This window comes from Micromys minutus (genome assembly GCF_963924665.1).
Source record: "Micromys minutus genome assembly, chromosome: 13".
Taxonomy (NCBI): Eukaryota; Metazoa; Chordata; class Mammalia; order Rodentia; family Muridae; genus Micromys; species Micromys minutus.
This window is the reverse complement of record NC_137982.1, coordinates 26853427-26878330: the sequence shown is the minus strand read 5'-3', so window position 1 is coordinate 26878330 and position 24904 is coordinate 26853427. Positions and strand designations below refer to the sequence as shown.

Here is a 24904-nt window from a genome sequence, read left to right as displayed (position 1 = left end):
TGTTGCTGTTGTTATTTTGCTTTGTTTCTGATTTTGTTTGTTTTTGAGACAGGGTCTCATGTAGTCTAGGCCAGCCTTGTTCTCCTTCCCAAGTGTTGGGATGGAAGGCTAGCCCTACGATGCCCAGTTGTTATGATTCTGTAAGTTAATGCCTTACACTGAGAGTTCCAGTAGGACATCATTTTCTTCTCCTGTAGTAATTTCCTGATTTCCAACTGATCTATATTTGCCATTCCTAAGTAGGACTCTGGGGCCAGCGTTGTTGACTTGCTTCTAAGAGATGGGAGTCAATAAAAAAGTGGCAACTCAGTTACCATGGAGAGGTGAGGCCTTGTATCCCAGCAGCTGGGCAGCTGGGGGAAGAATTTGGACCCAACTGGCCATGCCCTGACTTAGGACCAGGAAGCCAATGAGGCCATACTCTCTGATTATATTTTGTGGCTATTTCATCCAATGTCACAACCAAATATTGTCACCTATAATTACATCGCATTAAAAAAATGCTTCGGACAGCCTGGTGATTTCTGGATTGTGTTCCTCAGCTTCTCACACGACCACACCGGTCCCACACGTGCCTGTCCCTCCAAAGTTAGCAATTCCTAAGGAATCCTGTGAACCTCTGTAAAGATCGAAAGGGATAAGGCCTGCAACAGAAGAGCCCAAGTTTTCAAGTCCTGCTTAGTTTCTCCAAATCACTCTTCACAAGTGGGGTACTGAGCGAGGCTTCAGAAAATGATCGAGTAAACCTGAACTTGACTCTCAGGGGTTGTCGGTTAGAAAAAATTCTGCCGCATTTGAATAGTTCTAAGCTAGCAATTTGTTACCCTTTATCCTTTAGTGGAATTGATGAACAGGTGGTTTGCAGAAGATCACCCAGTATATTTAGCTTCTGAAATTTGAGTAACTCGAGATCTGATTGGCTGTTCCTGCCACATGATAAGTTGGGAGCGCCTGCACCCCGGTGGCTTTTGCCTGGGCTTCTCAGGAGGGGAGAGCGGGGAGAGGATTTGCTGCTGGCCAGGGTTATTCGCATAGCTCGAAGGTAAGGACCATTTATGTCTTCTTCTGGAGTGATCTCCTGAGAGAATGCTCCATGACTCCCCTTGAGTTACTTTCCAAAGTTTTGAGTATCTAACTGGGGAAACAGGAGAGACTTGGCTAGGAAGGCCCCTATTAGTCGTCTGTGACACAGCATGTAAGAGTTCCTGCCCTGTCCAGCTATTGCTTGATCACGTTGGCTGTCTAACACCGTTTTTCTCTCTCATTTTTGTGTTAACTGTATTCCTATGGAGAAAGCTCTATGGTCAGTGTTCCTATATTTATCCCACCATACAGAGCTTCCTTTGCTCTCAGGACCAGCAGTTTCGCTAGCTTAACAAAACCAGCCACTCAGGGTATTGGTTTACAGTCAAGCATCTCTTGAGAGGGACAGCTGCTCTCAGACATCATACAACTTCTATGGGGTGGCCATTCTCTGGCGTCAGGCCGAAAGGCCTTCAGCCTTTCCCCAGTTCCCGAATTAGAAATCTAGGCCAAAGACGGACAAGCTTATGTGTACTTCAACAATGCTTAGGTTTTTTTTTTTTTTTTTTTTTTCCTTTCTTATTTTTTCAGGCTTGAACAAGAGCTACAGAAAGAGGAAAAAAATCTGTGGAAGCCAATGGTATTCCAGAAGAAAATAACCCCATTGCCTTGAGGTTTCTACTTCTATTTTAAAATTTGTGGACAGATTTTTTTTCTATATGTTCTAATATTAGATATACTTCATATAGCATTCTAGACCAAGGCAGAAAACTAAGGTAGTCTGTCTAATATTGGGGGGTTATGAGGCAAAATTCCAACGACTGAAAGCCACACTCAGTTTTCTTTCACTAAATGTTTTGCTTGAAAATATTTTCTGTCTAAATGTTTAGTCATTTCCATTCCATCTCATGAGTCCAAACTGCCTTATTTTCTTTTAAAAATTGAGTAAATCCTGGATGGGTAGCCAAGGCTCTGAGTATACCCAAGGCATTAGGAGAGAAAACTGAAGCTTTGATTTGTAAACTGTTTTACATGTCCCTTAATCCATGACACACACACACACACACACACACACACACATACACACACCCATACACATACACACACATACACACACCCATACACATACACACACATACACACACCCATATACATACACACACACATACACACACACACATACACACACTCATACACATACACACACCCATACACATACACACACATACACACATACACACACCCATACACATACACACACACCCATACACATGCACACACCCATACACATACACACACACACACACACATACACACACCCATACACATACACACACATACACACACCCATACACATACACACACATACACACACCCATACACATACACACACATACACACACCCATACACATACACACACACATACACATACACGCACATACACACACCCATACACATACACACACATACACACACATACATACACATACATACACATACACACATACACATACACACACATACCCACACAAACTAGTGTAGAGTGGGTTTGTTTTAAATTTATGATGCTGTAAGAAAATACTAATATATCTTCATTTGTTCGGCATATGGGAAGTTTGTAGGTACCGCTATCACTCTGGGAAAATGGCGGATGAGGAGGAATATGAGGAGGTGATAGAGGTAAGGAGAAAACCCCTCTGGCAGCAAAACACTCTGTGTAGTGACAGCAGGACCCAGGGGGTGAATCTGTCATTTGAAATAAACACCATCTATTATAACATCCCAGAGAGTCACCATTAAAGTCCATGATTACTTTCGCAGTGACCATGAGACCTAGAAGTGAAAGGGGGTATCGCTACTTCCCAGCTTTACTTTTTCTTAAATGCTCAAAAGACTCTCACAAAAACAACAACCAACAAACAACACAGCAAAGAGGCCCAGGGTGTGGGTGCAGATAGGTTTTACTTTATCCTTCCAACAGATTACTTTTCCACTTCCCAGCCCCAGTGATCAAAGGGCCAAAGCAGCTTCCCAGCATCTGTATCAAGAGAAGGAATCTGCTTCAACTAACTGAATTGCATAGGGGATGAGCCATCTATAGCTCTCTCTCTCTCTCTCTCTCTGTGTGTGTGTGTGTGTGTGTGTGTGTGTGTGTGTGCCCACAATTTCACAGATACACCTGTGAGCCCATAAAGGTCAGAGACAGCTGGAGCCACTTTCCCAACTCTGGCATACTTATGCAAGTAAACAAGACTAGCTTTTGACTACAGCGGCTATCTTGAAAACCCCAGACCATTGGTGGCCACTTATCAGTTCTGCAGAATTAGTGTGTACGTTATGTTAGTATCACGTTCTAGTCTCCATGTTCCTTTTCCTTAGCAGCTCTTGCCTTTAACTTGATCTTCTAGAACAGAAACCTAAAGGCTGGCAGCTAATCCATGTGAACACATCATTATAGAATTGAAAGTGCCTAGAAAGTTCCAATTAACAATCTAAACAGGTGGAAGTCTGTATTTTTTTAAATGATTGAAATTAACTAGAAGAGCTATTTCAGACAAAACTCTGGATAAAGGTGCCAAAATTTATACTTGCTAATCAATCTTTATTTAGGCAAAGAAAATTTTTTATTCTATAAATAAATTAGCTTTATTGCTGAAGCGTATAAAGACCAAGCTGTATCTGACAGAGGGAGGAAGCACCTCTCTGACTCATGTGTCGATACTGCATAGATTGTACTATCACTAATGAGCGTATTAATGTAAGTTCTGAGAAGTCAGAACTGTCCTTATTGAATAAACACATGATAAATTAAGTTATAATTATGGTTAATTTCTTTCCTGTTATGATAATCAAAGGAACAGTCTTGAGCCTTCAGTCAGACTACACCTTAGCCTTCCTTAAGTGTTCATGTAATCCTGGGTGTTTTCTTAGCCTTGATTGAGCCAACTAGTTACAACAGTGGAAAAGGGCGATTTTAGGCATTCTGTCCTAGCCTTCTTGTTCCTGTTACTGCTTGTGTCTGACAAGCACATACTAATAGATTGCCTGTCAGGGAGTGTTGAACTCCAGTCTCTTTGGTCTCAGAAAAGATCACAAAAATGGGGTGGTGGCAGTTCAAGGGAACTGGCTCAAAAAACAGGAACCAGTCTCAAATCCACAGCTCTTAGGGATCTTGGATACCTGCAGTAAATTTTGCTGGCACTGTCTACATGGGCTAAAATGTGGAAGGAGAAAGGAGCAATAATGCATTGCCTAATTAGCAGAATAACTCTAGAAACATGAGACTTGGTATTCAAGTTAATGCTGAGCACTTGGACTATGTTGTGGGGGTTTTGTTGTTGTTGTTGTTGTTTTGTGAGCTTACTTCCAAGATTGATTTCCCCACAGTGAGGTCCCAGAAAAGGTGAAACCACGTTGCTCACAAAAGCTGCTTTTACTGGGATCTTAAGAAAAATCTAAAATCAATGGGAATCATTCACTGTAATTTAATATTTCTTTGCAGTCTACTCAGACTGTGTGACCAAGGAAGCTCCGTTTGTCCTTGGCAGTAAACAATACTTCTTAAAGTGTCTAAATGGCCTTTGTCCTGAGCTGAAGTCACAGGGGTAAAGAGCTCTCCTCTGTCCTGAGAGCACATGGCACCTATTACTATATATAAAGATGTATACACATGAAAATTAAATTTTAAGTGGAAAATGAGTACAGGTTGTGAGGAGCCTTAAGTGAGCTTTATATAGTTACAACCACAGTGAGTAGCTCAGCTGCCCTGGGGCAAGGAGAGCTTACTGAACCAAGGGCAGGAGGAAGTAGGGCACCAAGGGGAATTTTATTTCAGTGCACCTCTGCCTCCAAAGCTTCAGTGTCAGAAATAAAATAAATTCAGCATGCTTTTCAAAAAACTTTTTGACTGAGGAAATGAGCCAAGTGCTTCCTTGCCATCCCTCTGTTGGGTGTGTTGACCCACAGGAGCCATGTCTGCTGTTTGTCCAGCAGAGCTGGATGAGGCTGGGGCAGGATTCCACTCTCCTTAGGCACCAGAGACAAAATGTCAGCCAGTTCACCTCTGCATCTATTTATCACTCATGATGTCAGAGAACAGAACCAGAGGGGATTTCAGACCCAGGCTGCAGCAGGCCCATTGGCAAACTGCAGCCTCACTTCCCTAAATCTCCTGAGGGGCCTTTTCCTTCCCCTTCTTCCTGTGACCAGCTGAACCTCAGCAGCCTCCTGTTTTCCCATAGAAATTCTCCCCAAGTTAAGCGAGTGAGATCACCTAGTGCTTCAGCAGAGGCAGACCGGCCAGTGCCGTGTGTGATGTAGCCTACACTGTATTCAAAAAGAGGCCATCATGACTCCAGAAGACACACTTAGTAATCCAGGGGAGATGGGAATAACAGAATATTAGTAAACATTTGCTCTCAGGTTTGTGTTTTGTTATATAAGTAGCTTCCCTTTGCACGTACACCACCCTGAGTCCTCTTCCAAACAGATTCTCTTAGATAGCGTGCTGGTTAGTTTTTGTCCACCTGGGAAGAGGGTACCTCAGTGAGGAACTGCCTCTGTCAGATTGGTCAGAAGACAAGTTTCTGGGGGCATTTTTGATTAATGATTGATGTGAAAAGACCTAGCCTGCCGTGGAGAAAGCCATTCCTGGACAAGTGGTCTTGACTTGTAAAGGAAAGCAGTCTGGGGCGTCAGGGAGAGCAAACCAGTAAGCAGCCTTCCTCCATGGTTCCTGCCTCTGCTTCTGCTCGAGTTTCTGCCCTGACTTCCCTGGATAGTCATGGGACATGAAAGCCAAATAAGTCCTTTCTGTCCTAAGTTGCTTTTAGTCATGGTGTTTTCTCATGGCAACAGGAAGCCAACTGGGACAGAAATCCTAAGGGGCAAATGTTTCTTGCCCTAGGAAGTAGCTTTCAGTGACTAAGAGGCATCTCAGATCTCTCGCCTTGCTGGACCATTTACAGCTTTTTGTTAGATCGGCTGTGTACATTTTAGCTTTCCTCAAGCTTCCTAAGTGGAAATGGGACCCAGAATATGAACACGTCACCACCTCCTTCCTCCCTGCAGAGAGTCCACATCAGCTCAGCCAGGGGAGCAACCTCACAGGTTCAGTGGAGGCTGGGAGGGCTGAATGCTGGCTGAACTTGTCTCATAGATGCTTCTGTGGTCTGTTTACAGTACTACACCGAGGAGACGGTTTATGAGGAGGTGCCAGGAGAGGTAAGACTCAGCCCAATGTGCACAAACTGGTTCTCATTAGAGAAGAGCCTCTTTTCCCTTTGGAGACAGAAGGACAGAGAAAGGGAGTCTCTAGAGAGCTCACCCTCCTGCCTGTGCCCAGAAGTTGGTTTAAAAGACCCTACTTTTGATGGAGTAATTTATGCTCTGCTTATTGCAGATGGCAAGAAAGGGTTACCTACTGCTCATGTGGCATGTTTGTGTGTGTGTGTGTGTGTGTGTGTGTGTGTGTGTGTGTGTGTGTAAGTTTGAATGAAGCCCACTTCAGTGTCTACCTTCTCTTCTAGACTGTCACTTGAGGGATGTCTAGGGCTTGTGACTGGCACAGTCCAGCAGTTTCATTACCTAGAGTGGTAACTTGTAAGGCAAAGTCTCTACCACCAGGGATGGTGCTCCCGAGAATGCCAAGAAAAGGTTTTTTATTCTTTTCTTGGTAACAATTCCAAGTTGGAAATCCCCCAGCCTCATACTTTACTTTCCGTGCAGAGTTGTTCCTCTTTGACATGACACATACTAATCAAAGCAGCAAACTGTAATGCTTGCCCAAAGAGCCCAAAACTGGATCAGAACTAACCCTCGGTGGTTTGATTGATTTCTCATGCCAAGAAATAATAGGCACAGCGTAGCCAGTTAACAGTGGAACTTGTCAGACTTACAGTCGCCTTAGCAGATTCCTCTACCTCATGCTGATGCTAGAATTCGGCTTTGGACTGGAGATCTTCGCCTTGAAGGATGAGTTCTTACACTTACACTGAAGCCTCTGCTACTTACCCTCGTCCCCCACATACCTTCCTTCTAACCTTGAACTGCACTGAACCTGGAATCTTAGCTTTTCCACCACCTCCTGCTGTAAGAAACAATGGTTTCCCAGCTACTGCATAGCAAAGACCTTTGAGAGGATACTTGCCCATTATGCTGCCACCATTGTTCTGGTCCCCAGTGTAAATGGTACTGTAGTTCAGATCAATGAACTAAGTCCAGATGCTAATACAAAACTGATGGGATTTGTTTTTCAAGGTTTTTACGGTCCCCATGATATACAGAATGAGTAAATGTCTGTAGGTCTTTCTTACTCACTTAAAAGTTAATATGAAGGATTTAAGCTTTATTTTTAATAACCTTTTATTTCCAGGTCTCCTTTGCTTTTGCTTGATCTAAACCACTTGAAAAGATTCTTATTGTTCTGTTTTATTTTGATGGTGTTGAAGGTGGAATATAGGATCCTGTACACGCTAAGCAAGGGCTCTACAGCCTTGGCCCTCACTTAAGAAGACATTATTTAGACTATTTCTGTTTTTTTTTTTTATACTACCTTAAGGTACTTAATGAGATCTCTGGAAATACAGGTTATAGATGATGTCACAGTCAATACCCAGGCTGATATGAGTTATGTGTCTTCATGTTGATGAATGAATATAATATGCATCTTCCTGCCTTGACTGGTTTTATATATGGAAAAGGAACACGAGAAATGTCAGATTGACTGAAATTAGAACATTTTACACCAAGATCACTGTATTAGTTATTACTTCATAACCACATGTTTCATTTTCAGACAATTACAGAAATCTATGAAACCACAACGACAAAGACATCTGACTATGGTCAATCAGAAACTTCCACACCAGCGCTGGTACAGCCACAACCAGCAAAACCGGTGGAGCGGAAGAAGGTCATCCGAAAGAAGGTGGACTCGTCCAAGTTCATGACCCCCTACATTGAACACAGTCAGAAAATGCAGGATCTTTTCAGCCCAGTAAGTCTTAAGAGCCACCTCTATGCTGGTTGTGTGATTGGGAAGTTACTGATCAGTTTTGTAGAACTGTGTCTTTTAATGTGTGACTCTGGGTTTTCGAGTAGCTCATCCATGCCATTGCAATGTCAGGGTGAACCCTTATGGTTACCATAAAATAACACAGGAGTTCAATTATAAAACACGTGTTGCATAGTTAATCCAGAGCAATGACAACACAAACATGAATATTGTACGTCTTTACTTATTTACGAGAAGTCTGTTCGTAGAAGCTGAGTTGCACAACCTCGTAGAGCAGCCAATGGCATGAACAATTACAAAATGGCGACAAGGAGAACCAGTGATTCAGAAAACCAAGATCAGACTGAACTCACTTGAAAGTGAGGAGCAGGGAATGTTTAAGGGTAGCCCAGACCCATGGGGTTTCTGCACAGTTACACAGCAGGTTTGCCTACAAGATTTAAAACTACTAGTGCTCAGGACATTCTTGTTTAACTGGTCTGAGGCTCAGTCTTGTACAAAAGGAGTCTTCAAAGCTGCCATGGGTCCTCACACACGCACCCCGGATTGAGGATAATTGAGGGTTCAGTGTTCTCTGCTTCTTACGGCCCTGTGACATACAGTGCTGCCAGAAGAGCCACACCTATTTCAGTAGACCTGATTTGTTGATTTCCATGGCAGGCTAAGGTCTCTCTAGAGAGCTTGATTCGATGTGTTCTGGATGCTTGAAGAGATGAGCTGTAGTTCAGGGGGACATTGAATTATTCGAGGTCGAAACCAATGCCTAAAGCTTCCGTGTGTGATTGGCCCCTAAAGGTTTGATTTTGGTTGTATTAACTCCTGGAGATTATGAATTAATCCTTGAATGATGTAACATGAAAGATTCTAGACAAGACTTTTTTGTCTCCTTCTCATTGCAGCATTTAATAACGACAAAATTATCTCATTAATTTAGACACTAAGCTGGAATTTCCGGTATTCTGAGTGGAGTGCTGGCATTCCCCCCCCCACACACACACACACACAGGTTGCCAGTGGCTGGTGTCTAAATCAGCAGTGTCATTTAAGCTGTTGACTACTCAAGGATATTCTTAGAAGGCATTGATAGTTAGAAACGATGCATATTATTACTAAAGCAAGGCTCCACTGGATAGCTAGCAGAAATAATAACTGCATATTGTTATAAAACAGTCCATAATTCAGGCTTCTCATCAATTCAGCTGGAACCATAGCTTTGTAACCACTGCAGTTCAGCTGCAGCTTCTAAAGTGAGTATTTTCACATTGTATTAGCAATTAAACCTTTTCAGGCCTAACTTGGTTTCTAGACTAATTGATATTCAGGCGTTTGTATATGTGTGCAACCAAAAAAAATTAAGAGAATTATTTTAGGGCATATCCAAGACAATTGTCTGTAACAACTCTCCAATATCCTATCCTGTTTAGGAGGAACAATTAACCAATCTATTTTAGTTTTTGCTGAGGGTATGGGACAGAATGAGAGCTGTTGCAACTGCCAATTGTTATTCCTTAAAGGATTTAAAGAAAAAAAATCAGATGAGGATGTGTGTATTACCTGAACTTTCTGCTGCTGCCTGGTTGCATTCCAGGCTAATATCTAGTATTCTTTTCAGAATAAATACAAAGAGAGCTATGAGAAGGCAAAAGGACAGCCATATGCCATCACAAGTGATACTCCAGAACTTCGCAGAATCAAGAAAGTACAGGATCAACTCAGTGAGGTGGGCTTCATTCCTCAGTTAAAGGAGGGAGTGTTGTGTATATACGCCCGGCTCTGGGATCCTGGGGCTCTAAGTGTAGGGGAATAAGGAGATCAATCACTCTGAGCTAGTTCAGACATCTTGATATGGCACTAGCCATGGATCACATTTGACGAAAGAATCCAGAGAGACTTTGAAAAACTTGGCTTAGCAGTCAAAGAAGAAATAGATTATCTTTCAAATATTTTTTGAGAGACAGTTGTCCTCTACATGGAATACACTAAGGCTGAGAAGCCTCATGCTGGACGTTCAGCCAGCAGAGTAGACAAGTAGTAGATGCAGGGTCTCTGTGCATCTTCCTAGCTAAAATTCATGATCTTTGCTTTGTGATGCAGACATATAGTCTTTGGTTTATGTGAGCCTTAGATGTGTGTCCATGCTTGTTTTGAAGTTCAGGCATGCTTTGTTTTTGCAGGTTAAGTATCGAATGGATGGAGATGTGGCTAAAACTATCTGTCATGTGGATGAAAAAGCCAAAGATATTGAACATGCTAAGAAAGTGTCGCAGCAAGTCAGCAAGGTAAGGTCATGTTGATGGGTGGTCCCAGGATATTCAACACCATGCAGAGCACCTTCTTCTGTGTGAACTGAGAGCCACAACCCTGCCCACAAATAATGTGAACTGGATGTTTACATGTAACAGCAGGCTCCATAGAGGACTGAAGTGCCCTGTAGAGTGAATATTCCTTGACCTGCCTGAAGAGGCATTTGCTACTCTAATGGGGATGGGGGTGGGGTGCTGCAAAGAATACAATTCTAATGTCTCATTTGTTTGTTTGTTTATTGCAAGATAAAAGCCAAGATTTTATTTGCTATTTAAACTTTGAAATGGATTTGTAAGTTATCAGATGTTGGCATTAGATATCATAAATTTTCTTTCTCTTTTTTTATGCCTTTTGAGTATTATTTTTTATTCATTAATTGGTTTTAAAATTATTCTCTCATACATTACATCCTGATTACAGTTTCCCCTCCCTCCACTCCTCCCAGCTTCCACCCCAGGTTCACTCCTCCATTTACCTTTAAAAACAGGAGCAGGCCATCTCGTTTATTTTTAAAGAAATTTAGAAAGCAAAATTTTTTATGAGAAATTTCCAAATTCAAATGTGGGCAGATAATTAAAGAGTTCTAGAATATCACGTAGGTCAAAAAGAAAACTGAAGTAGCTGATTGCAGTCTTTGAAAGAAACTGAAAACCAGAATCATAAGGTATTGTTGTTGTTGTCCAGAAAAAGCTTACTAATGCTGAGAATACCATCTTAGCATCATCAACACTTTCCTGGTGGCCCATCAGCCTCCTTTGCGTGAAGCCAACTTCCCTGTTCTGTCACGCCATTGTTTGTCCATTTGCTCTCTAGGTTTTATACAAGCAGAACTGGGAAGACACCAAGGATAAGTACCTGCTTCCCCCTGATGCCCCTGAACTTGTCCAAGCCATCAAGAACACAGCCATGTTCAGTAAGGTGAGGAAGGCTAGCTCTTTCTAATGTCCCCTTGCACACTTGGAGCCATAGCTGCTGAACTTTTGACAACTTGGAACAGTTTCTCAGTGTTTTTGCAAGTAGCCTCAGGACTTGTGTGGGACTATGACCTGACAAGGAGGACCCCCAGATCCTGTGAGGAGCGCACTTGGGCAGAGTGGCGGTCTCTGGTGAACCTGAACAACCTGTAAGGCAGAAGCATAATGTGGAGGGAATTAAGACACCAGCGAACTGATTAGGAAGCCGACTAAGCAGTTATTGTCAGTTATTCTTTGGGTGTCCCTGGCTTTAACTTTAACTAGAAGTTTGTTTCATGATAGAAATTGGGGAAAAGACTTTCCTGCTCCTTAAGCAGGAAGCAGGTGAAGTCATAGACAATTTCTAAAAATAAGATTTTTCAGAAGTAGGGCAAGCTACTAACAAAAATAAGTGATGGGACTGGGTAGAAAGGGGAAGGTTGTCTGTGACTTTCCCCGACCTTGGCTCTCACCTTGGTGCTTCATGTCATCGATGGAGTTCAAATGATGGATTTTGTGTATTGCCTGTTTTCTCAATGCTTCTTGCTCTTCTCTGATCTAGAAACTGTACACTGAAGACTGGGAAGCAGACAAAGGGTTGTTTTATCCCTATAATGACAGTCCGGAACTGAGAAGGGTCGCCCAGGCTCAGAAAGCACTTAGTGACGTAAGTGAAGTACACTGGGTACCATCTGAATGTGGGGTCAAGAAAGCCTGGGCCGTGTCTTGAGGTCCTTAAGAAAGATCCAAAGTCATTATTACAGAGGACGACATAGAGTCAAAATTATTATGTGACTTTATCTCGGCTATAATTTATACTTTATATTAGGAATAATTTAGCCAATACCTGTTTCCTTTGTGTGAAGAACCTAAAGTCACATCAGTAATGGCAGAGTCTAGACTTAAACCCAAGACAAATGTTCTTCCCACCAAACCATGTATCATTTTCCTCCTCAGCTCTGTCGAAGTTGTTTTGTGGTGATGGAGGAATGGCATTTTTAAAAACAGCCATTGGAATCGCATCCCTCCCTTTGCAAGTTTACTCAGGGACATAGTCATTTTACAGTATCTATCTCGGACCCACCATCCACCATCCCCGAATGGGATGTTTTTCTCTTCTGCCTGGGGACTCTTGAAACCTGCTTGCGCAGTTTATCCCACTGAAATGCCTTATGTAGGGATTATTTTCAGAGTTAGTAAAATATCAGTAGTCCACTTGCCAGGAGTTTTATTTCTTAGGTCGTAAAAATAGTATATTTGAGGAACTTTAAATGGCCTTAAAATCTTCACCAACCACAGTGAAGAGTTCCATGCCCTTGTTTTGAGTTTTTTTTTCTTCCTAAAGATCTAATCTTTGGCAGAGAACTATTTATGAAATGGCCTGTTACCTGGTATTAAGTTGTCATCCAAAAGAATTCAATGTAGAGTTAACAAAGCAGTTGAGATTTACATAAGATTTACTTCCAGTAGATGTTAGGGCCCCAGATGAATCAACATCACCATTTTGTGATGTCTTTAACTTTGAGGTGTCTAATGTTTGCTGCCTTTCTTTGGTATCACCTGCAAATTTTAATGGGTTTGTTTTGATCCAACTTTAGATTAAAATTTAACTCATATAAATTTCATACTTCCATAGGGCAGGTTAGAAAAGAAACCAAAATGGGACTTTGCAGTCACCTAACACACGGTACCAATTTTAGAATGTACTTCCTGTTCCTCTTTTAAGATAAACATTTTGGTTTTGTATCTCACAAATTCACAATTTGGTGATGACGTCAAATTCTGGCTGATGAATAATTTATAATGATATCAGTGAGTTTATTTCAAATGAGTGAATGCATTGTGTAGCAAAAAAAAAAGTGAAGGAACAAATAGCAAATAGCACGTAGAAAGCAGAACATCAACTTTGGTACTTATAACAGGAATGACTGGAGACACTCTCTGGACCATTTATGTCTGACCGGGAGTTCCAGGGAGAACACTATGTGGATGAGCTTCTGGCTTTCTGTTCCCACTGCAGACATTTCATACCATGGCATAAATAATATTAACAGTGGCTAGAAATGGATTGCCTTCTTCCTGTTTACAAGGAAGCTGTTGGATGTTCTGTTTTCTTGATGCAGTGTCAGGGGCTAGCCCGTCCCTGGACAAGGAATCTCAGAGAATATGAGATAAATGCTCTTAAGTCCAAGATAAGCCTTGTTCATAGTATAGGTCCTTATCAAGTAATAAATAGCTACTTACTTAAAGTTTATTATGTATAAATTTATAGTAGGATATGAAAGTTCATCTTTTTCCTTTAAAATATTATACTGGCAGGATAAGAAGCGTATGTGTCAAATGAAAATAAAAAGACCAGAAATGTCTGATCATTGCTATGAGAAAGGATACACATAAGAAATGAGAAATCTGTGTGGGGATGAAGAAATACATTTCAGGTACAGGGACCTCCTGATCAGAGAGAAAGGATGACATGAGTCTGGTGTGTTAGAGAACAGTGAAAGTGGGTGCCTCGTTTGTAGGGCTTTTATTAAATTGTTAGAGCAGGTCCTTAAGGATCAGACTGATGTACAAGTTTGGAAAATAAATCATCATGAGGTGCCAATGAGGACAACAGGCCAATGAATGTAGAATCTGAAGAAACTCTTGGTAGTCAGATTAGGGGAAAACTTGAACTTGTGAGTATTCCTGGAACTCTTAATTTGGCAGTGTAGATGGAGCAAAGCAAAAGAAAGGAATCCTAAGAAAATATTAAGTGTTAATGACAATAGATATTGGAGACAAAGAGAATGGAGCCATAGGAAAGTTTATTACCATATAACACATGTGCTTAAACATATGTATTGTGGGGCAAGAAACAGATGTGAAATGCTGGGGAAAGTGTTTGGATCGAGGCATTTTTATAGGTAAAGTAGATGTTGAGGCTGTGAAATCCTTATAGATGTGAGATATGGATGAAAAACTTAATGATTAAAAGTCATCAGAATAAATGTGATAGCTGAAGACAACTGTATGAGGGCATCCGAAGAGTAACAGTCAAGGACAGTCCTGGAGGACACAAGTGCAGGACACCTAGAAAGGAGCCAGCACAAGATGAGGGAACAGAGAAGCTGAAGGGGGGTCTGGAAATGCCATGTCATGTAGGCACAGGGAGAGTTGTCCAAGAAGACACTCTCTGCATACTTCCCTTCTCCCATAGAACACTAGGAAATGGCTCATACCACTTAAAGCTGGCTGTGCCCTTGAGATATCACAAAAAATGAACACAAGAACTTGCAATAATGAACTAAAAAATCTCCACTGTAACTCTGCAGTTAGCAGACAGATTTTATTTTTATTGCTGACCAAGTAGGCATCAAGTATCACATTACTAGTGTGGCTATTAATACTATTGTTAGCAACATGAGCTTTTACAGCTCAGAGACCAGAACATATTCCTGTGTGGACATGTAGTCTTCAAGTGGGCCTTATATTAGTCACTCTTGTTCTCTCTCTACCTTATTTCTGCAACTCCTTAAATACTACTTAGCATGTTTTACTGTTATCTAAATAGAGACAAAACAGTTTGTAAAGATTAAGAATGTCTTTAAACTGACCTGGAGCACAGAATTCTAACCAGACAGAACTCTGAGCATTGTTTCTGAAAAATAGAGACTTGGTGATCTGATTCCTCGGGAACATTTTGATGGACTGTCACACTTGATAAGCATTTCTCCCGTTTGAATGCTAACTTTCTCCCTAAGGACTTAGCCACTCTCCCTTTACCTAAAATAAAGTTTTTACGTACTTAAATTGAGCAGGGGAATGAATACATATTGTCCATATTTTTTAAAAAGTCTTTTATATCCCAGTTAATTTGATGATAGTCATGAAAGCTTGTTATAAGTCCTGGAATGAGTCAGTTTATTTTCTTAATATAAATAATGCTGTCATGTTGAAGGGAAGGAACTGTGAGATAGAAGAGTTGGGATGATGACGTTCAAGTCCTGGCTTCTGCCACAGTCAGTCACCAACCACTCCCACTGGTTAGAAGATTCCGGAAGGCAGCAAGAAAGGAGATGAGAGATGAAGGAAGTTTGCAATTTATATATACCAGACCTCTTATTTAAAAAGACAACAGAAGCTTTTATGGGTCGAAAGGAAGAAGGCAATAAGCTTTTATAGGCCGAAAGGAAGAAGGCAATAAGGAGGGAGAGACGGAAGCTATGAGACATAGCAGGGAAAGCTGATGGAGCTATGTTCAAAAAGGCAAGCGAAGAAATGACAGAAAAAGGCCCAGGGGGACTGCTTCTCAGAGCCAGAGCAGAGATACACTCTTAAGTGTAAAGCCCCGCCTTTTTCTCTACAAGACTGACTATCCGGGTAGCATTGAGTTGACTGAAGACTTACAGAAGTGTTGGAGTCCAGACCTGCTTCTGGGAATGTGGACACATCCTGGGGTGTTCAGGTTTCACTGGAGACAAAGTGGCAGCTAGACATCATAAAGTCATAGAGTGTTAGACACAGAACCCCAAGCAAGTCCCAGATCACAGAACAGAAAATTGGGGAGACAACCTGTAGAGTTCACGTTAGGTGCTTTGGCTTGAAGACTTACCCTATACACCTTGTTTGTATGCCCATTTATAATGTTAGCATCATCCCATTGGTAAGTGCAATTCTCCTCTGTACCGTAACTCAGCATCCTGGGTAAAAGAATAGAATGATATGTAATTAAGTTGTCCAGAAGTGGGTGTGGTTAAGTAGATGTGAAGAAAAGACAAGATTGAGAGTTGAAGATGTTAGTGAAAAGAAAATGTGCCATTGCCAAGGATGCTGTGAAGATAGATGCAAAGAAACAGGTCGAGGACCAAGCACCCCTGAGAAGAAAGAAGGCTCAAAGAAACAGAAATGAATGGGAGTCCCAAGAGGCAGGTTGTATAGGGGACAGTCATGACTACACAGTGCACAATAATTAAGGTCTGAGAGAGAACACACTGGTGCTGTGGGGGAGGCTAACAAACACAGTATGAAAATGAGGCCTCTTTTCAAATGCATACGAACATTCTTGCCTTTTCTTTTTTTTCAGATTGCCTACAAAAAAGGACTTACTGAGCAGCAAACTCAGTTCACATCCCTGCCTGATCCTCCTGATGTAGAATTTGCCAAGAAAGTAACCAACCAAGTGAGCAAGGTGAGCGAAAAGAGGTGGATGTGTCCTGTCTCTCTTGGAAACAAGCTGATGGTAAACTTAAAGAAGAAACACAAACACTAGGGGTATGATTACATATGCCCTGCCCCCCCCAAAAAAAAACCCTTTACATCAAGATCAACATCTGTGCTAAGAGCATAAATGACTTCAGTGGTTAGTGAACTTGATGACTCAGTGATGTCTAAATGTCACAGTCACCTCTTGATAAAGCAGCTTATTGGCTTAATGCCACTTGACATTTTCCAAGAAAGATACCCAGGTCAGTGACTAACTACACCCGCTGTGGTTTAACTTGGGGGATGGGGAGATGCCCTGACAGTCTTACACCCCTACATCCTCAAATCAGATATGGACAGACTATATGCATGAACTCTCAGACAGGGCTCAGTGGACAGCGGTGGGGCCGGCATTTGAGAGCTTTGAAACCCTAGCAGGCTGCTGCTTTTGCCTATTTTTAGCCAAATAAAGTAACTCAGGAGGATGCAGCTGTGGCAAGGAATGCAGAGAGACAAGTGTTGGGCTGGTACATAGGCTGAGCTAGTCCTGTTGTAACAAGGGAAAGTCAGTCCACTTTCCCTGAGACCCAGCTGCTTTTATTTATCTTTTCTTTCCTCTGAAAGTCCAGACACAGTTTCAATTTTCTGCTTCAATGTTGACTGAACTTCAGGGCTCTTATTTTGTTGTTGTTGTTTTTGCCAAAGGTGGGCTCTTGGATAGAGGAGAAGAAAGAAAAGGTAGAAACAATGTACTCTCTCTTGCAGTGTTTTTAGCTTCTCATTTTGAAGAGTATTTAATGTAAAACCCAGGGGCTGTGTAAGTATAGTAAAATTAATGAGGACACCAGCAACCTTCCCCCTAGGGCTGACCAGAGATCTAACTGGAGAACTTTGCATATTGGAATGGCTTCTAGGAGTGTCTGTAGCACAGAAAAAGGTAGAACGGAAAGGTTGTTTGGGAGAAGTTGTCTTCTGAGTGGTCATTTAAAAATAATTCATTTTTAATTGGTATGTAAAAACTATCTCAGTTCAAGTAGAATTCTTTTTTATCTATTTGATCATGCAGTGTAGACATTTGAAAGTGACTTTTAAGGATCACTTTCAAACTTTCCAGTGGTCACTCTCCACCACAATTTAGGCCCGCCAGTGAAACTCACAGTTTGCTTTTCAGTATGGCAGCCCTTTAGACAAAGCTGACAACTGAAACATGACTAGAGAAAGCCCTGAAGATATTATGGAATTTGGACTCCTACAATAAAATCATATGCAGAACATATTAAACAGCAGGCTTTGGCTTCTCAAACTGTCAGAAAATTGAAAGTCAAAAATAAAGTGTCATCTCATTGAGAGATAAGAATTCAGTATATGAATTGGAAGAGGGCACACACATGTATCTGTTTCCCTAATATGAATCTTTCACGTGGGCAGCATATACTAGACCTTAAATGCAAGGTAAAAACAACTGCAAAAATAGCTCATTCTTTTTATGCTGATTGTGTGCTGGAATGGTAGCGTTTTGGATCTACTGGGTGAAGTAAGATATATTAAAGTTCTTTTCCAGCCTGTTCCTTTGCATCTTAAGAGATATGGCTCCTGGGCTAGCTTTGTGTTAGGTCTGTTTGCACTGTGTACTGGCTGGATAGGTACACGGAAAGAGTTGCACAGCTAACTTTGACTCTATAGGATAATCTGAGCTGAGCGGCTGTAAATGAAGGTCACTGGGTTTGGTCATGGAGATAAAATTTATCCAAGTCTTACCCAGATTGCAAGTTCTTAGTGTCTGTTGTGCATCAAAAATACCAGTCTACGCAGTGAGAAATATGGTGCATGGTAGCCAGAAAATGAGCATCCAACCACAGAGGCCCAGGCTGCCAAGGGTGACTTCTTTCTGCTGCTCTCCCTCGTCTTCCATACTGTCAGGCATTTCGGATCCCCGTCTCAGCACCACCACAGCATCTTATCCTCCAAAATACATTAAACATGTCTCCTTTGTCGTCTCTTTTAGACATTTAAACTCTTGACATGTCCTCGCTAAACTGTGCCTGCTCAGCTGACACATGCTGGCGGTGGCTGTACTGAGGTTACATTCTCCTCATCAGCTCTCTTTACTCTCCTTCTCAGAGTCCATTCATTTCCCTTTGTCTTTGCCAGAATCATGAGCTTCATGCTGGTACCTTTCCAGTCTCAGGTACGCTCTGTGGCCGTCACTTAGGTGAATAGCTCAGGAGAGTTGTTCTTACAACGGATATTCCAGGCTAGAGGGCAGGCTCACCATCACCAGCCGAGGGTGGATTCTGCCTGGAGCACTGGGAAGTACCGTTAGCTTCTCTGTGCCTGCCTCTTTGCTTCCCTGCGGTAGTTTTCAGTGGAATCTAGAGAGCTTTAAAAAAAAAAAAAAAGTCTTGCAGCAGCACATCGTTAGATAACACGGAGCCCTGATCTTCTGAAATATTTTATTGCACTGAACTAGGGAGTCTCCTATGGCTCTCACCATAAGGCATTTATTGAGTCTCGAAAGTAACTCTGGACCAACTATGGTCAATAAAGAAACCCAGTGAGAGTGCCCCGCATGTTCTGAAAGATAGCTTCTCTGCAAATGGAAGTGACTGGTGGCTCAGGGTTTAGCTACTTAGAAGAGATGTGATTAACTCCTTTCACTTTCTTTCAACCTTGGTAACCGTATAAAAACTACTGGTGCCTATCTAGAAAGTGGAAAATGAAGCCATGAGTTTAAGCAAGACACCAGGGAGCCTAATTTGTAGCCCAGTGCCCTTAGCGTACTGGTGATGAGGAGGGCCTATGCTTTGAGGAAGCAACTACCGTGCCTACTGGTGTGACATGGTATAGTTTCCTCTACTAAATAAAAGTTTTAGGGAAAGTTCAATCCAGTCTTTCTTCATTGATCAACTTCAGGTACAACAGAGGGAGGGGAAACTAAGGAGAAAGTTTCAGGATTCGACAGAAAGTTAAATGTTGGGTTTCCAATATGGGGGAGACTTCCCACATGGATACTGCCTGCCTTTTCCTCTGTCCCTTTGACTTCCTTCCTACCTGCACAGAAAGGCGAACAAGGGGGTACCCTCCACAAGGTTAGTTAGCAAGCTACAGCCTCCCCTTCTCCCATGAAGTGGGGACCTCTTGCCGACATAGAAGGACTTGTGTGTAGACTGTGAGTGATCTGTCCCCAGCCAGACCCACCGTAGGAGGAGATAGCAAGCTTTCATTCCTGGAAGGTACAAAGAGAGGAAGGACCTTGGGTGAGATGCCAAGTTCTACTCTTAAGAAACCTGATTCCCAACAGAGTATACAGGAATACTTCTGCAGGCAGCCTTGGCAAGTCCCCAGATCCATTCATTCGCTTTCATTTTGTATTGGGGATTTACTTCAACAGGGGAGGTGTTAGTTAGGGTTTCTATTGATGTAAGGAGAGAAACCATGAGCGTGACAACTGTCAATAAGAAAAATATTTCGTTGGGCCTGCTTACAGTTTCAGAAGCATAGTCCATTATCGTCATGGTGGGAAGCATGGTGGGTAGGTAACATGCAGGCAGGCATGGTGCTGGATTGGCAGGCAGTAGGAGAGACAGACACTGGGCTTGCCTTGAGTATCTGAACTCTCAAAGCCCATCCCCAGCGACACACTTCTTCCAACAAGTAGATGCTTAATAAGCAAAAGGGGGCAACAAAAACTCCCAAAGATAGATTACATAGTGCTTTATTAACCTTAAAAATTGTAAACGCTAATGAACAGAACACCACAGCTGCTGAAAGACATTGGACTGGGGGAAAAAACAACTGAAGTAAACCAGCCTGTTTACGGTAAGGCTATTCTGACATCAGAATGGGAAATGGGAACTTAGAGAGCCAGATGGAGAGATTTCAGAGCTCGGGGTCAGAGAGTCTGTTAGGTTGAGAACAAGCCAGGTTAGCCTGCCCACTGATGCCAGACCAGTGGTAGCATAGGTGCTTTTATATTGTGTCACGCCACACTCAATTCCTAATTATCAACTCTTAAATTTTGTTTTTTGTTTCTTTTTTTTTTTTTTACTCCTCCAGCAAAAATATAAAGAAGACTATGAGAAGAAAGTCAAAGGAAAATGGAGTGAGACACCATGCTTTGAAATTGCAACAGCCAGAATGAACGCAGACAATCTCAGCACAGTAAGTCGGGATGTCCAGGAGGGTAGCCCTTTCTCTAATGACGTCCAGCTGCTGGCAACATCTCAAGGAATCCTAGAATTCTAGATACTATCTTGACCGAGTCACATGAGTTCTACCTTAACTTTCATAGGAACAACCTGGCGAGACTCCCTTACCTGTTGCAAAGTACAGTTAGCATGAGTCGGAGGCTCTTCGTAGTTTATTTTTTGCCCATGGAATGAAATTGTACATTTATAACACTGATTTATTTAATTACACTGGAAAACAGAAACCTAGTTCTTTTTCATTCATCTGCTCTGGCTTTCCAGATCTCTTTCTTGGGGGTAGGGAGTGACAATTCTTCTCTCAGCCTGTTCTAATAGTCCAGACCCTCTGTCATGCTGAAAATCATTTTGGCAATGCCCCTGCATTCTCTGATGGAAACCTGACTGGCCTAAACCAAGGGGGAGGGGACATGCAGGCTTAAGGGGCTCTGCCCAGTAAACACTGTTGGGGGAAATGTGTCACCACGGCTGTCCTCCAGTATCTTTACTGTCTTACAGAGGAAGTATCAGGAAGACTTTGAGAACATGAAGGACCAGATCTATTTCATGCAGACTGAAACACCCGAGTATAAGATGAATAAACAGGCTGGAGTCGCCGCTAGCAAGGTATGGAGGAAGACATCTTCCCATCTCTGTGTCTTTAGTGGGGTGACTCACAACTTGCTCTTGTATATGCTGAAAAGGGTGGTGGAGCAGATTCTTAGGGAAATTACCAAAGCTGAAACTAGTGCATAGCAGAATGCCTAAAAACAATAAAACAGAAAAAAATGTGTCACAGTAACGAAAGGATCCCAAGCAACACGTAAATTGCCATTTCCATTCGTTTCATGGAGTGGAGGGTCTTCTGCTGGCCAAAAACATGGCGGGAATGATCTTAGCTAGTGGTACTTCCACCAGAAAAGATAATTGGCAGCCTTATATGAAGCCATGCGCTTCACAGTCAACAGTGTTCTTGTGTTTACAAGTCGGTGATCACAGATAAGCTCAGAAGCCCACGGATGTCTTCCTATGCCCTGTACAGTGACTCTGATAAAGAGGTTATTCCCTGACACTTTACCGTGGTATGGTTTTTATAAAAAGCATGTTAAGGCCAAGTAAACTTGTTTGGCCAATGCCTTTCCCAGAACCCTGGTTCTGCCAGAGGGAAGAACAGAGGAAGAAGATTCCGTCACTTAGAAAGTATAAGGTAGTGGTATTTTGGATTGAGACACCAGCAGGACAAGGAATGAGACATATTTAGGAAGTGGAGCACATTTGATTTGTTAAAGGATCAGATCAGAGAGAGCCTTCAGACTTGGCAGCTAGTTGCACAGGGTTTTGCTTGATGGATACAGGGAAGAAGGAGAAGTTGATTGAAAAGGGTTGAAGATGAAGAATTTCATCTTCAAACATGTTACATTTCAGATGTGTTTTAGATCTGCTGGTGAAAATATCTACTTGTTTGGTTGTATGAGTCTGGAGCCTCAAAGTACACTTACTGGGAATTCTATATAAAATCAGGGCACGCTAGTGTGCGGATAGTGATATCACAAGACTGGACAACACAAAGAATGTAGGGTGGATGGAAAGCATAGAACCCTGAGGTGCTCCCGTGTGCAAATACCAGCCAAGTGAGGGAGGAAGACCACTGAAAGCTAGCAGAGTTGTTGCATCAGGTGAAAAGGGAGGATGACGTTATCAGCTGTACCACTTGGGTTTGCTGAGACATCACCTCTGGCAGCTCACAGAACAGTTTGGTTGTATTGTGCTTCCATAGCTGATGGAAAAGAAGGTGATAAGGAAACATTTTCAAATAGAATACAAAATTCCATGTTACTACGCTGATGGGAAAATCCAATAGAGAGGTCACAGCGGAGTGATGCTGAGAGATGGCTGCTGGCTTGATGTCCTTAAAGGAAGGGAGACCTGGTTTGTAAGAGGAGGGATGGCTTTGTCCTAAGTCCTAACAGTTCTACCATGTGACAGACGGGGGTAAGATGATAGGGTTTGTGAATGTCCCTTCTGCTCAATTCTGTTTTGCAAGGGAGCTTAAAATTCCACAAGCTGGAAAGGTTATGCTGGTCTCTCATGCCTACAGAGCCCATAGAGTAGCCTCTGGGGTAGTCTGGCTAAGCAGTAGGGTTAGCACATCGGGTTTCAGTTGTGTATCACCTGCCATTGTCTGCTAAGCCAAATTTTTTTTGGGGGGGGGAGGTTTGCAAAGGTAGTGAATTACTTAGATTGTATAACCCAGTATATATGCTATCCAAATAAAAGTCTCAGACTAGAGATCATGGTCAGAATCAGGATAAGTTTGCTGTTCTGCTCTCTCTGGACATGTTCCCAGTAACAGGCTTTGCATTTCCCCAACCCCCCAACTTACTACTTCTGCCATGGTTGGAATTTAAAGTACAAGGTGGGAAGGGAAAGAAAAGCAGAAGTTGCCACCATTTCTCATACCTGCCTCATTCTTATCCTGCCTGTATATTAACTATGTGCCTGCTTGGTGCCTGGTTATAGGAAAGGCAAGAAAGCAAAGCTGATGATGCTTCTAGCTTCTTGTCTTGGCAGATCGGCAGCTGGGACTTAAAGGCTGAGTGAAGGTTCTGCAGGAGCAGACATCTGGGACACAATGTGCTGTCACTATTTGTGTTCCTTTCTTTGCCCCAATATTTATGTGCCTTTCTCCTTTTGAGGACAGAGACCATATGTTTTTTGGTTTTTTTTTTTTTTGGTGGTGGTTTTGTTTCATTTTGTGTGTGTGTGTGTGTGTGTGTGTGTGTGTGTGTGTGTGTGTGTGTGTCTTTCCCAGAGCCAGGCACAGAAGCAACTCCCCCTGAAATTTTTGAATGAATAAATTAATGACAAGAAATGGTTCCTGGAAATTTGAGGACTCTCTGTACTGTTGAGATGAGCTTCTGTGGGGTTTATGGTTATAAAATGTCAAGCTGCCATTTTTTCTAAAGACAAATTGATTGCGGAGCTGTGTCATAATTGGGATAATGGAGGGGAGGACAAAAATAACCTGTGGAGTTATGGATTATCCTATTTCACCCTCCAGGTAAAATACAAAGAGGACTATGAAAAGAATAAAGGGAAAGCTGACTATAATGTACTTCCTGCTTCAGAGAACCCGCTACTCAGGCAGCTGAAGATGGCAGGAAACGCCCTCAGTGATGTGAGTCAACTCTCTTCACAAATGGTTTCAAAACCTTAATTTCGAGAGAGATGGAGTCCTTCTCCTTGTATGGCACCTGTATGTATGCCTGTGTAGCTTTTATTCATGTTTAAGGTTAGAGAGGCAGAGTCATAGCAGAGCTGACTAGAAGGCACAGTGTCTCTGACCATAACATGCCTCAGAGTCTGCAGCCAGTAGGCTGGGTTCAAAGGTCAGGGAGATCATCATCTGAATAGGCTGGCTGTTTGAATTGAAATAGATAAATAAGCCAGAGCCTGGTATAAGAAGATGTTAGATGAACTTACCAATTTAACCAACTCTCTCTCTCTCTCTCTCTCTCTCTCTCTCTCTCTCTCTCTCTCTCTCTCTCTCTCTCTCATACATGAAATACACATATATACAACAAACATACACAGGCTAAATATGTGATCATTTCAATGGAAATATTTTACAAAGCTTCTCCCAAGTTTCAAAGATTTTACGTAGCTCTTCGAATAGAATAATTGCAAAATCTCTGCCCTTGAACTAAGTTATGGTAGGGAGTGTAATGCATGTGGCTGGGGGTAGGAAAACAAAAAATAGGGTGTTAGTCCACCTTTCCAAATCTCTCTACTATGACCTCACCATGAAATGCTTCTGCTTTCCAAGTGAAGAACATGTTTATACAACCAATCATCTCAGATTCAAATCTACTTTTATTGCTAGAAACAGGGACATAAACGTATTACAAAGGAATAGGATTATTGAGACTTTGAAAATCCAACATGAAAAGGTGATGACAGCTGCTTTCTTGGCCGTGTACTTGAAACCAGTAATTGCTTGATTTTTGTTATTTTAAGGCTAAATAAATGATAGCAGTCAAGGGAAGTTAGTGATGACCCATGCTTCAAATTCTTTATGAGGGTCTTTTATAAAAGGCTAATTATGTACTTTTTCAAATTACCTTTTCATGAATGTTTACTTGAAAAATAACAAGGCTGGTATTAGCATGGCTTCTGTGTACATGGGTCATAGTTGGTGGAGGTGGGGGATGGAGAGAAAAAGAGAGAGAGAGAGAGAGAG

The 24904-nt window shown here is 42.0% G+C and overlaps 1 protein-coding gene across 22 annotated transcripts in view; it reads left to right on the top strand.

Annotated features, from left to right (window-relative positions):
- The first annotated feature begins 971 nt into the window (after positions 1-971).
- NEB (nebulin) overlaps positions 972-24904 on the top strand; it is a 189221-nt gene continuing 165288 nt past the window's right edge. For all 22 annotated transcript variants that reach the window (XM_080927589.1, XM_080927588.1, XM_080927583.1 and 19 more), the window contains exons 1-13: positions 972-1042; positions 1615-1697; positions 2640-2704; positions 6206-6247; positions 7821-8021; positions 9652-9759; positions 10214-10318; positions 11157-11261; positions 11859-11963; positions 16362-16466; positions 20537-20641; positions 21184-21291; positions 23726-23842. In XM_080927589.1, the coding sequence (XP_080783715.1) occupies positions 2669-2704; positions 6206-6247; positions 7821-8021; positions 9652-9759; positions 10214-10318; positions 11157-11261; positions 11859-11963; positions 16362-16466; positions 20537-20641; positions 21184-21291; positions 23726-23842 (1137 nt within the window). In that variant the 5' untranslated portion in view covers positions 972-1042; positions 1615-1697; positions 2640-2668. The remainder of the gene's footprint in view (positions 1043-1614; positions 1698-2639; positions 2705-6205; positions 6248-7820; positions 8022-9651; positions 9760-10213; positions 10319-11156; positions 11262-11858; positions 11964-16361; positions 16467-20536; positions 20642-21183; positions 21292-23725; positions 23843-24904) is intronic.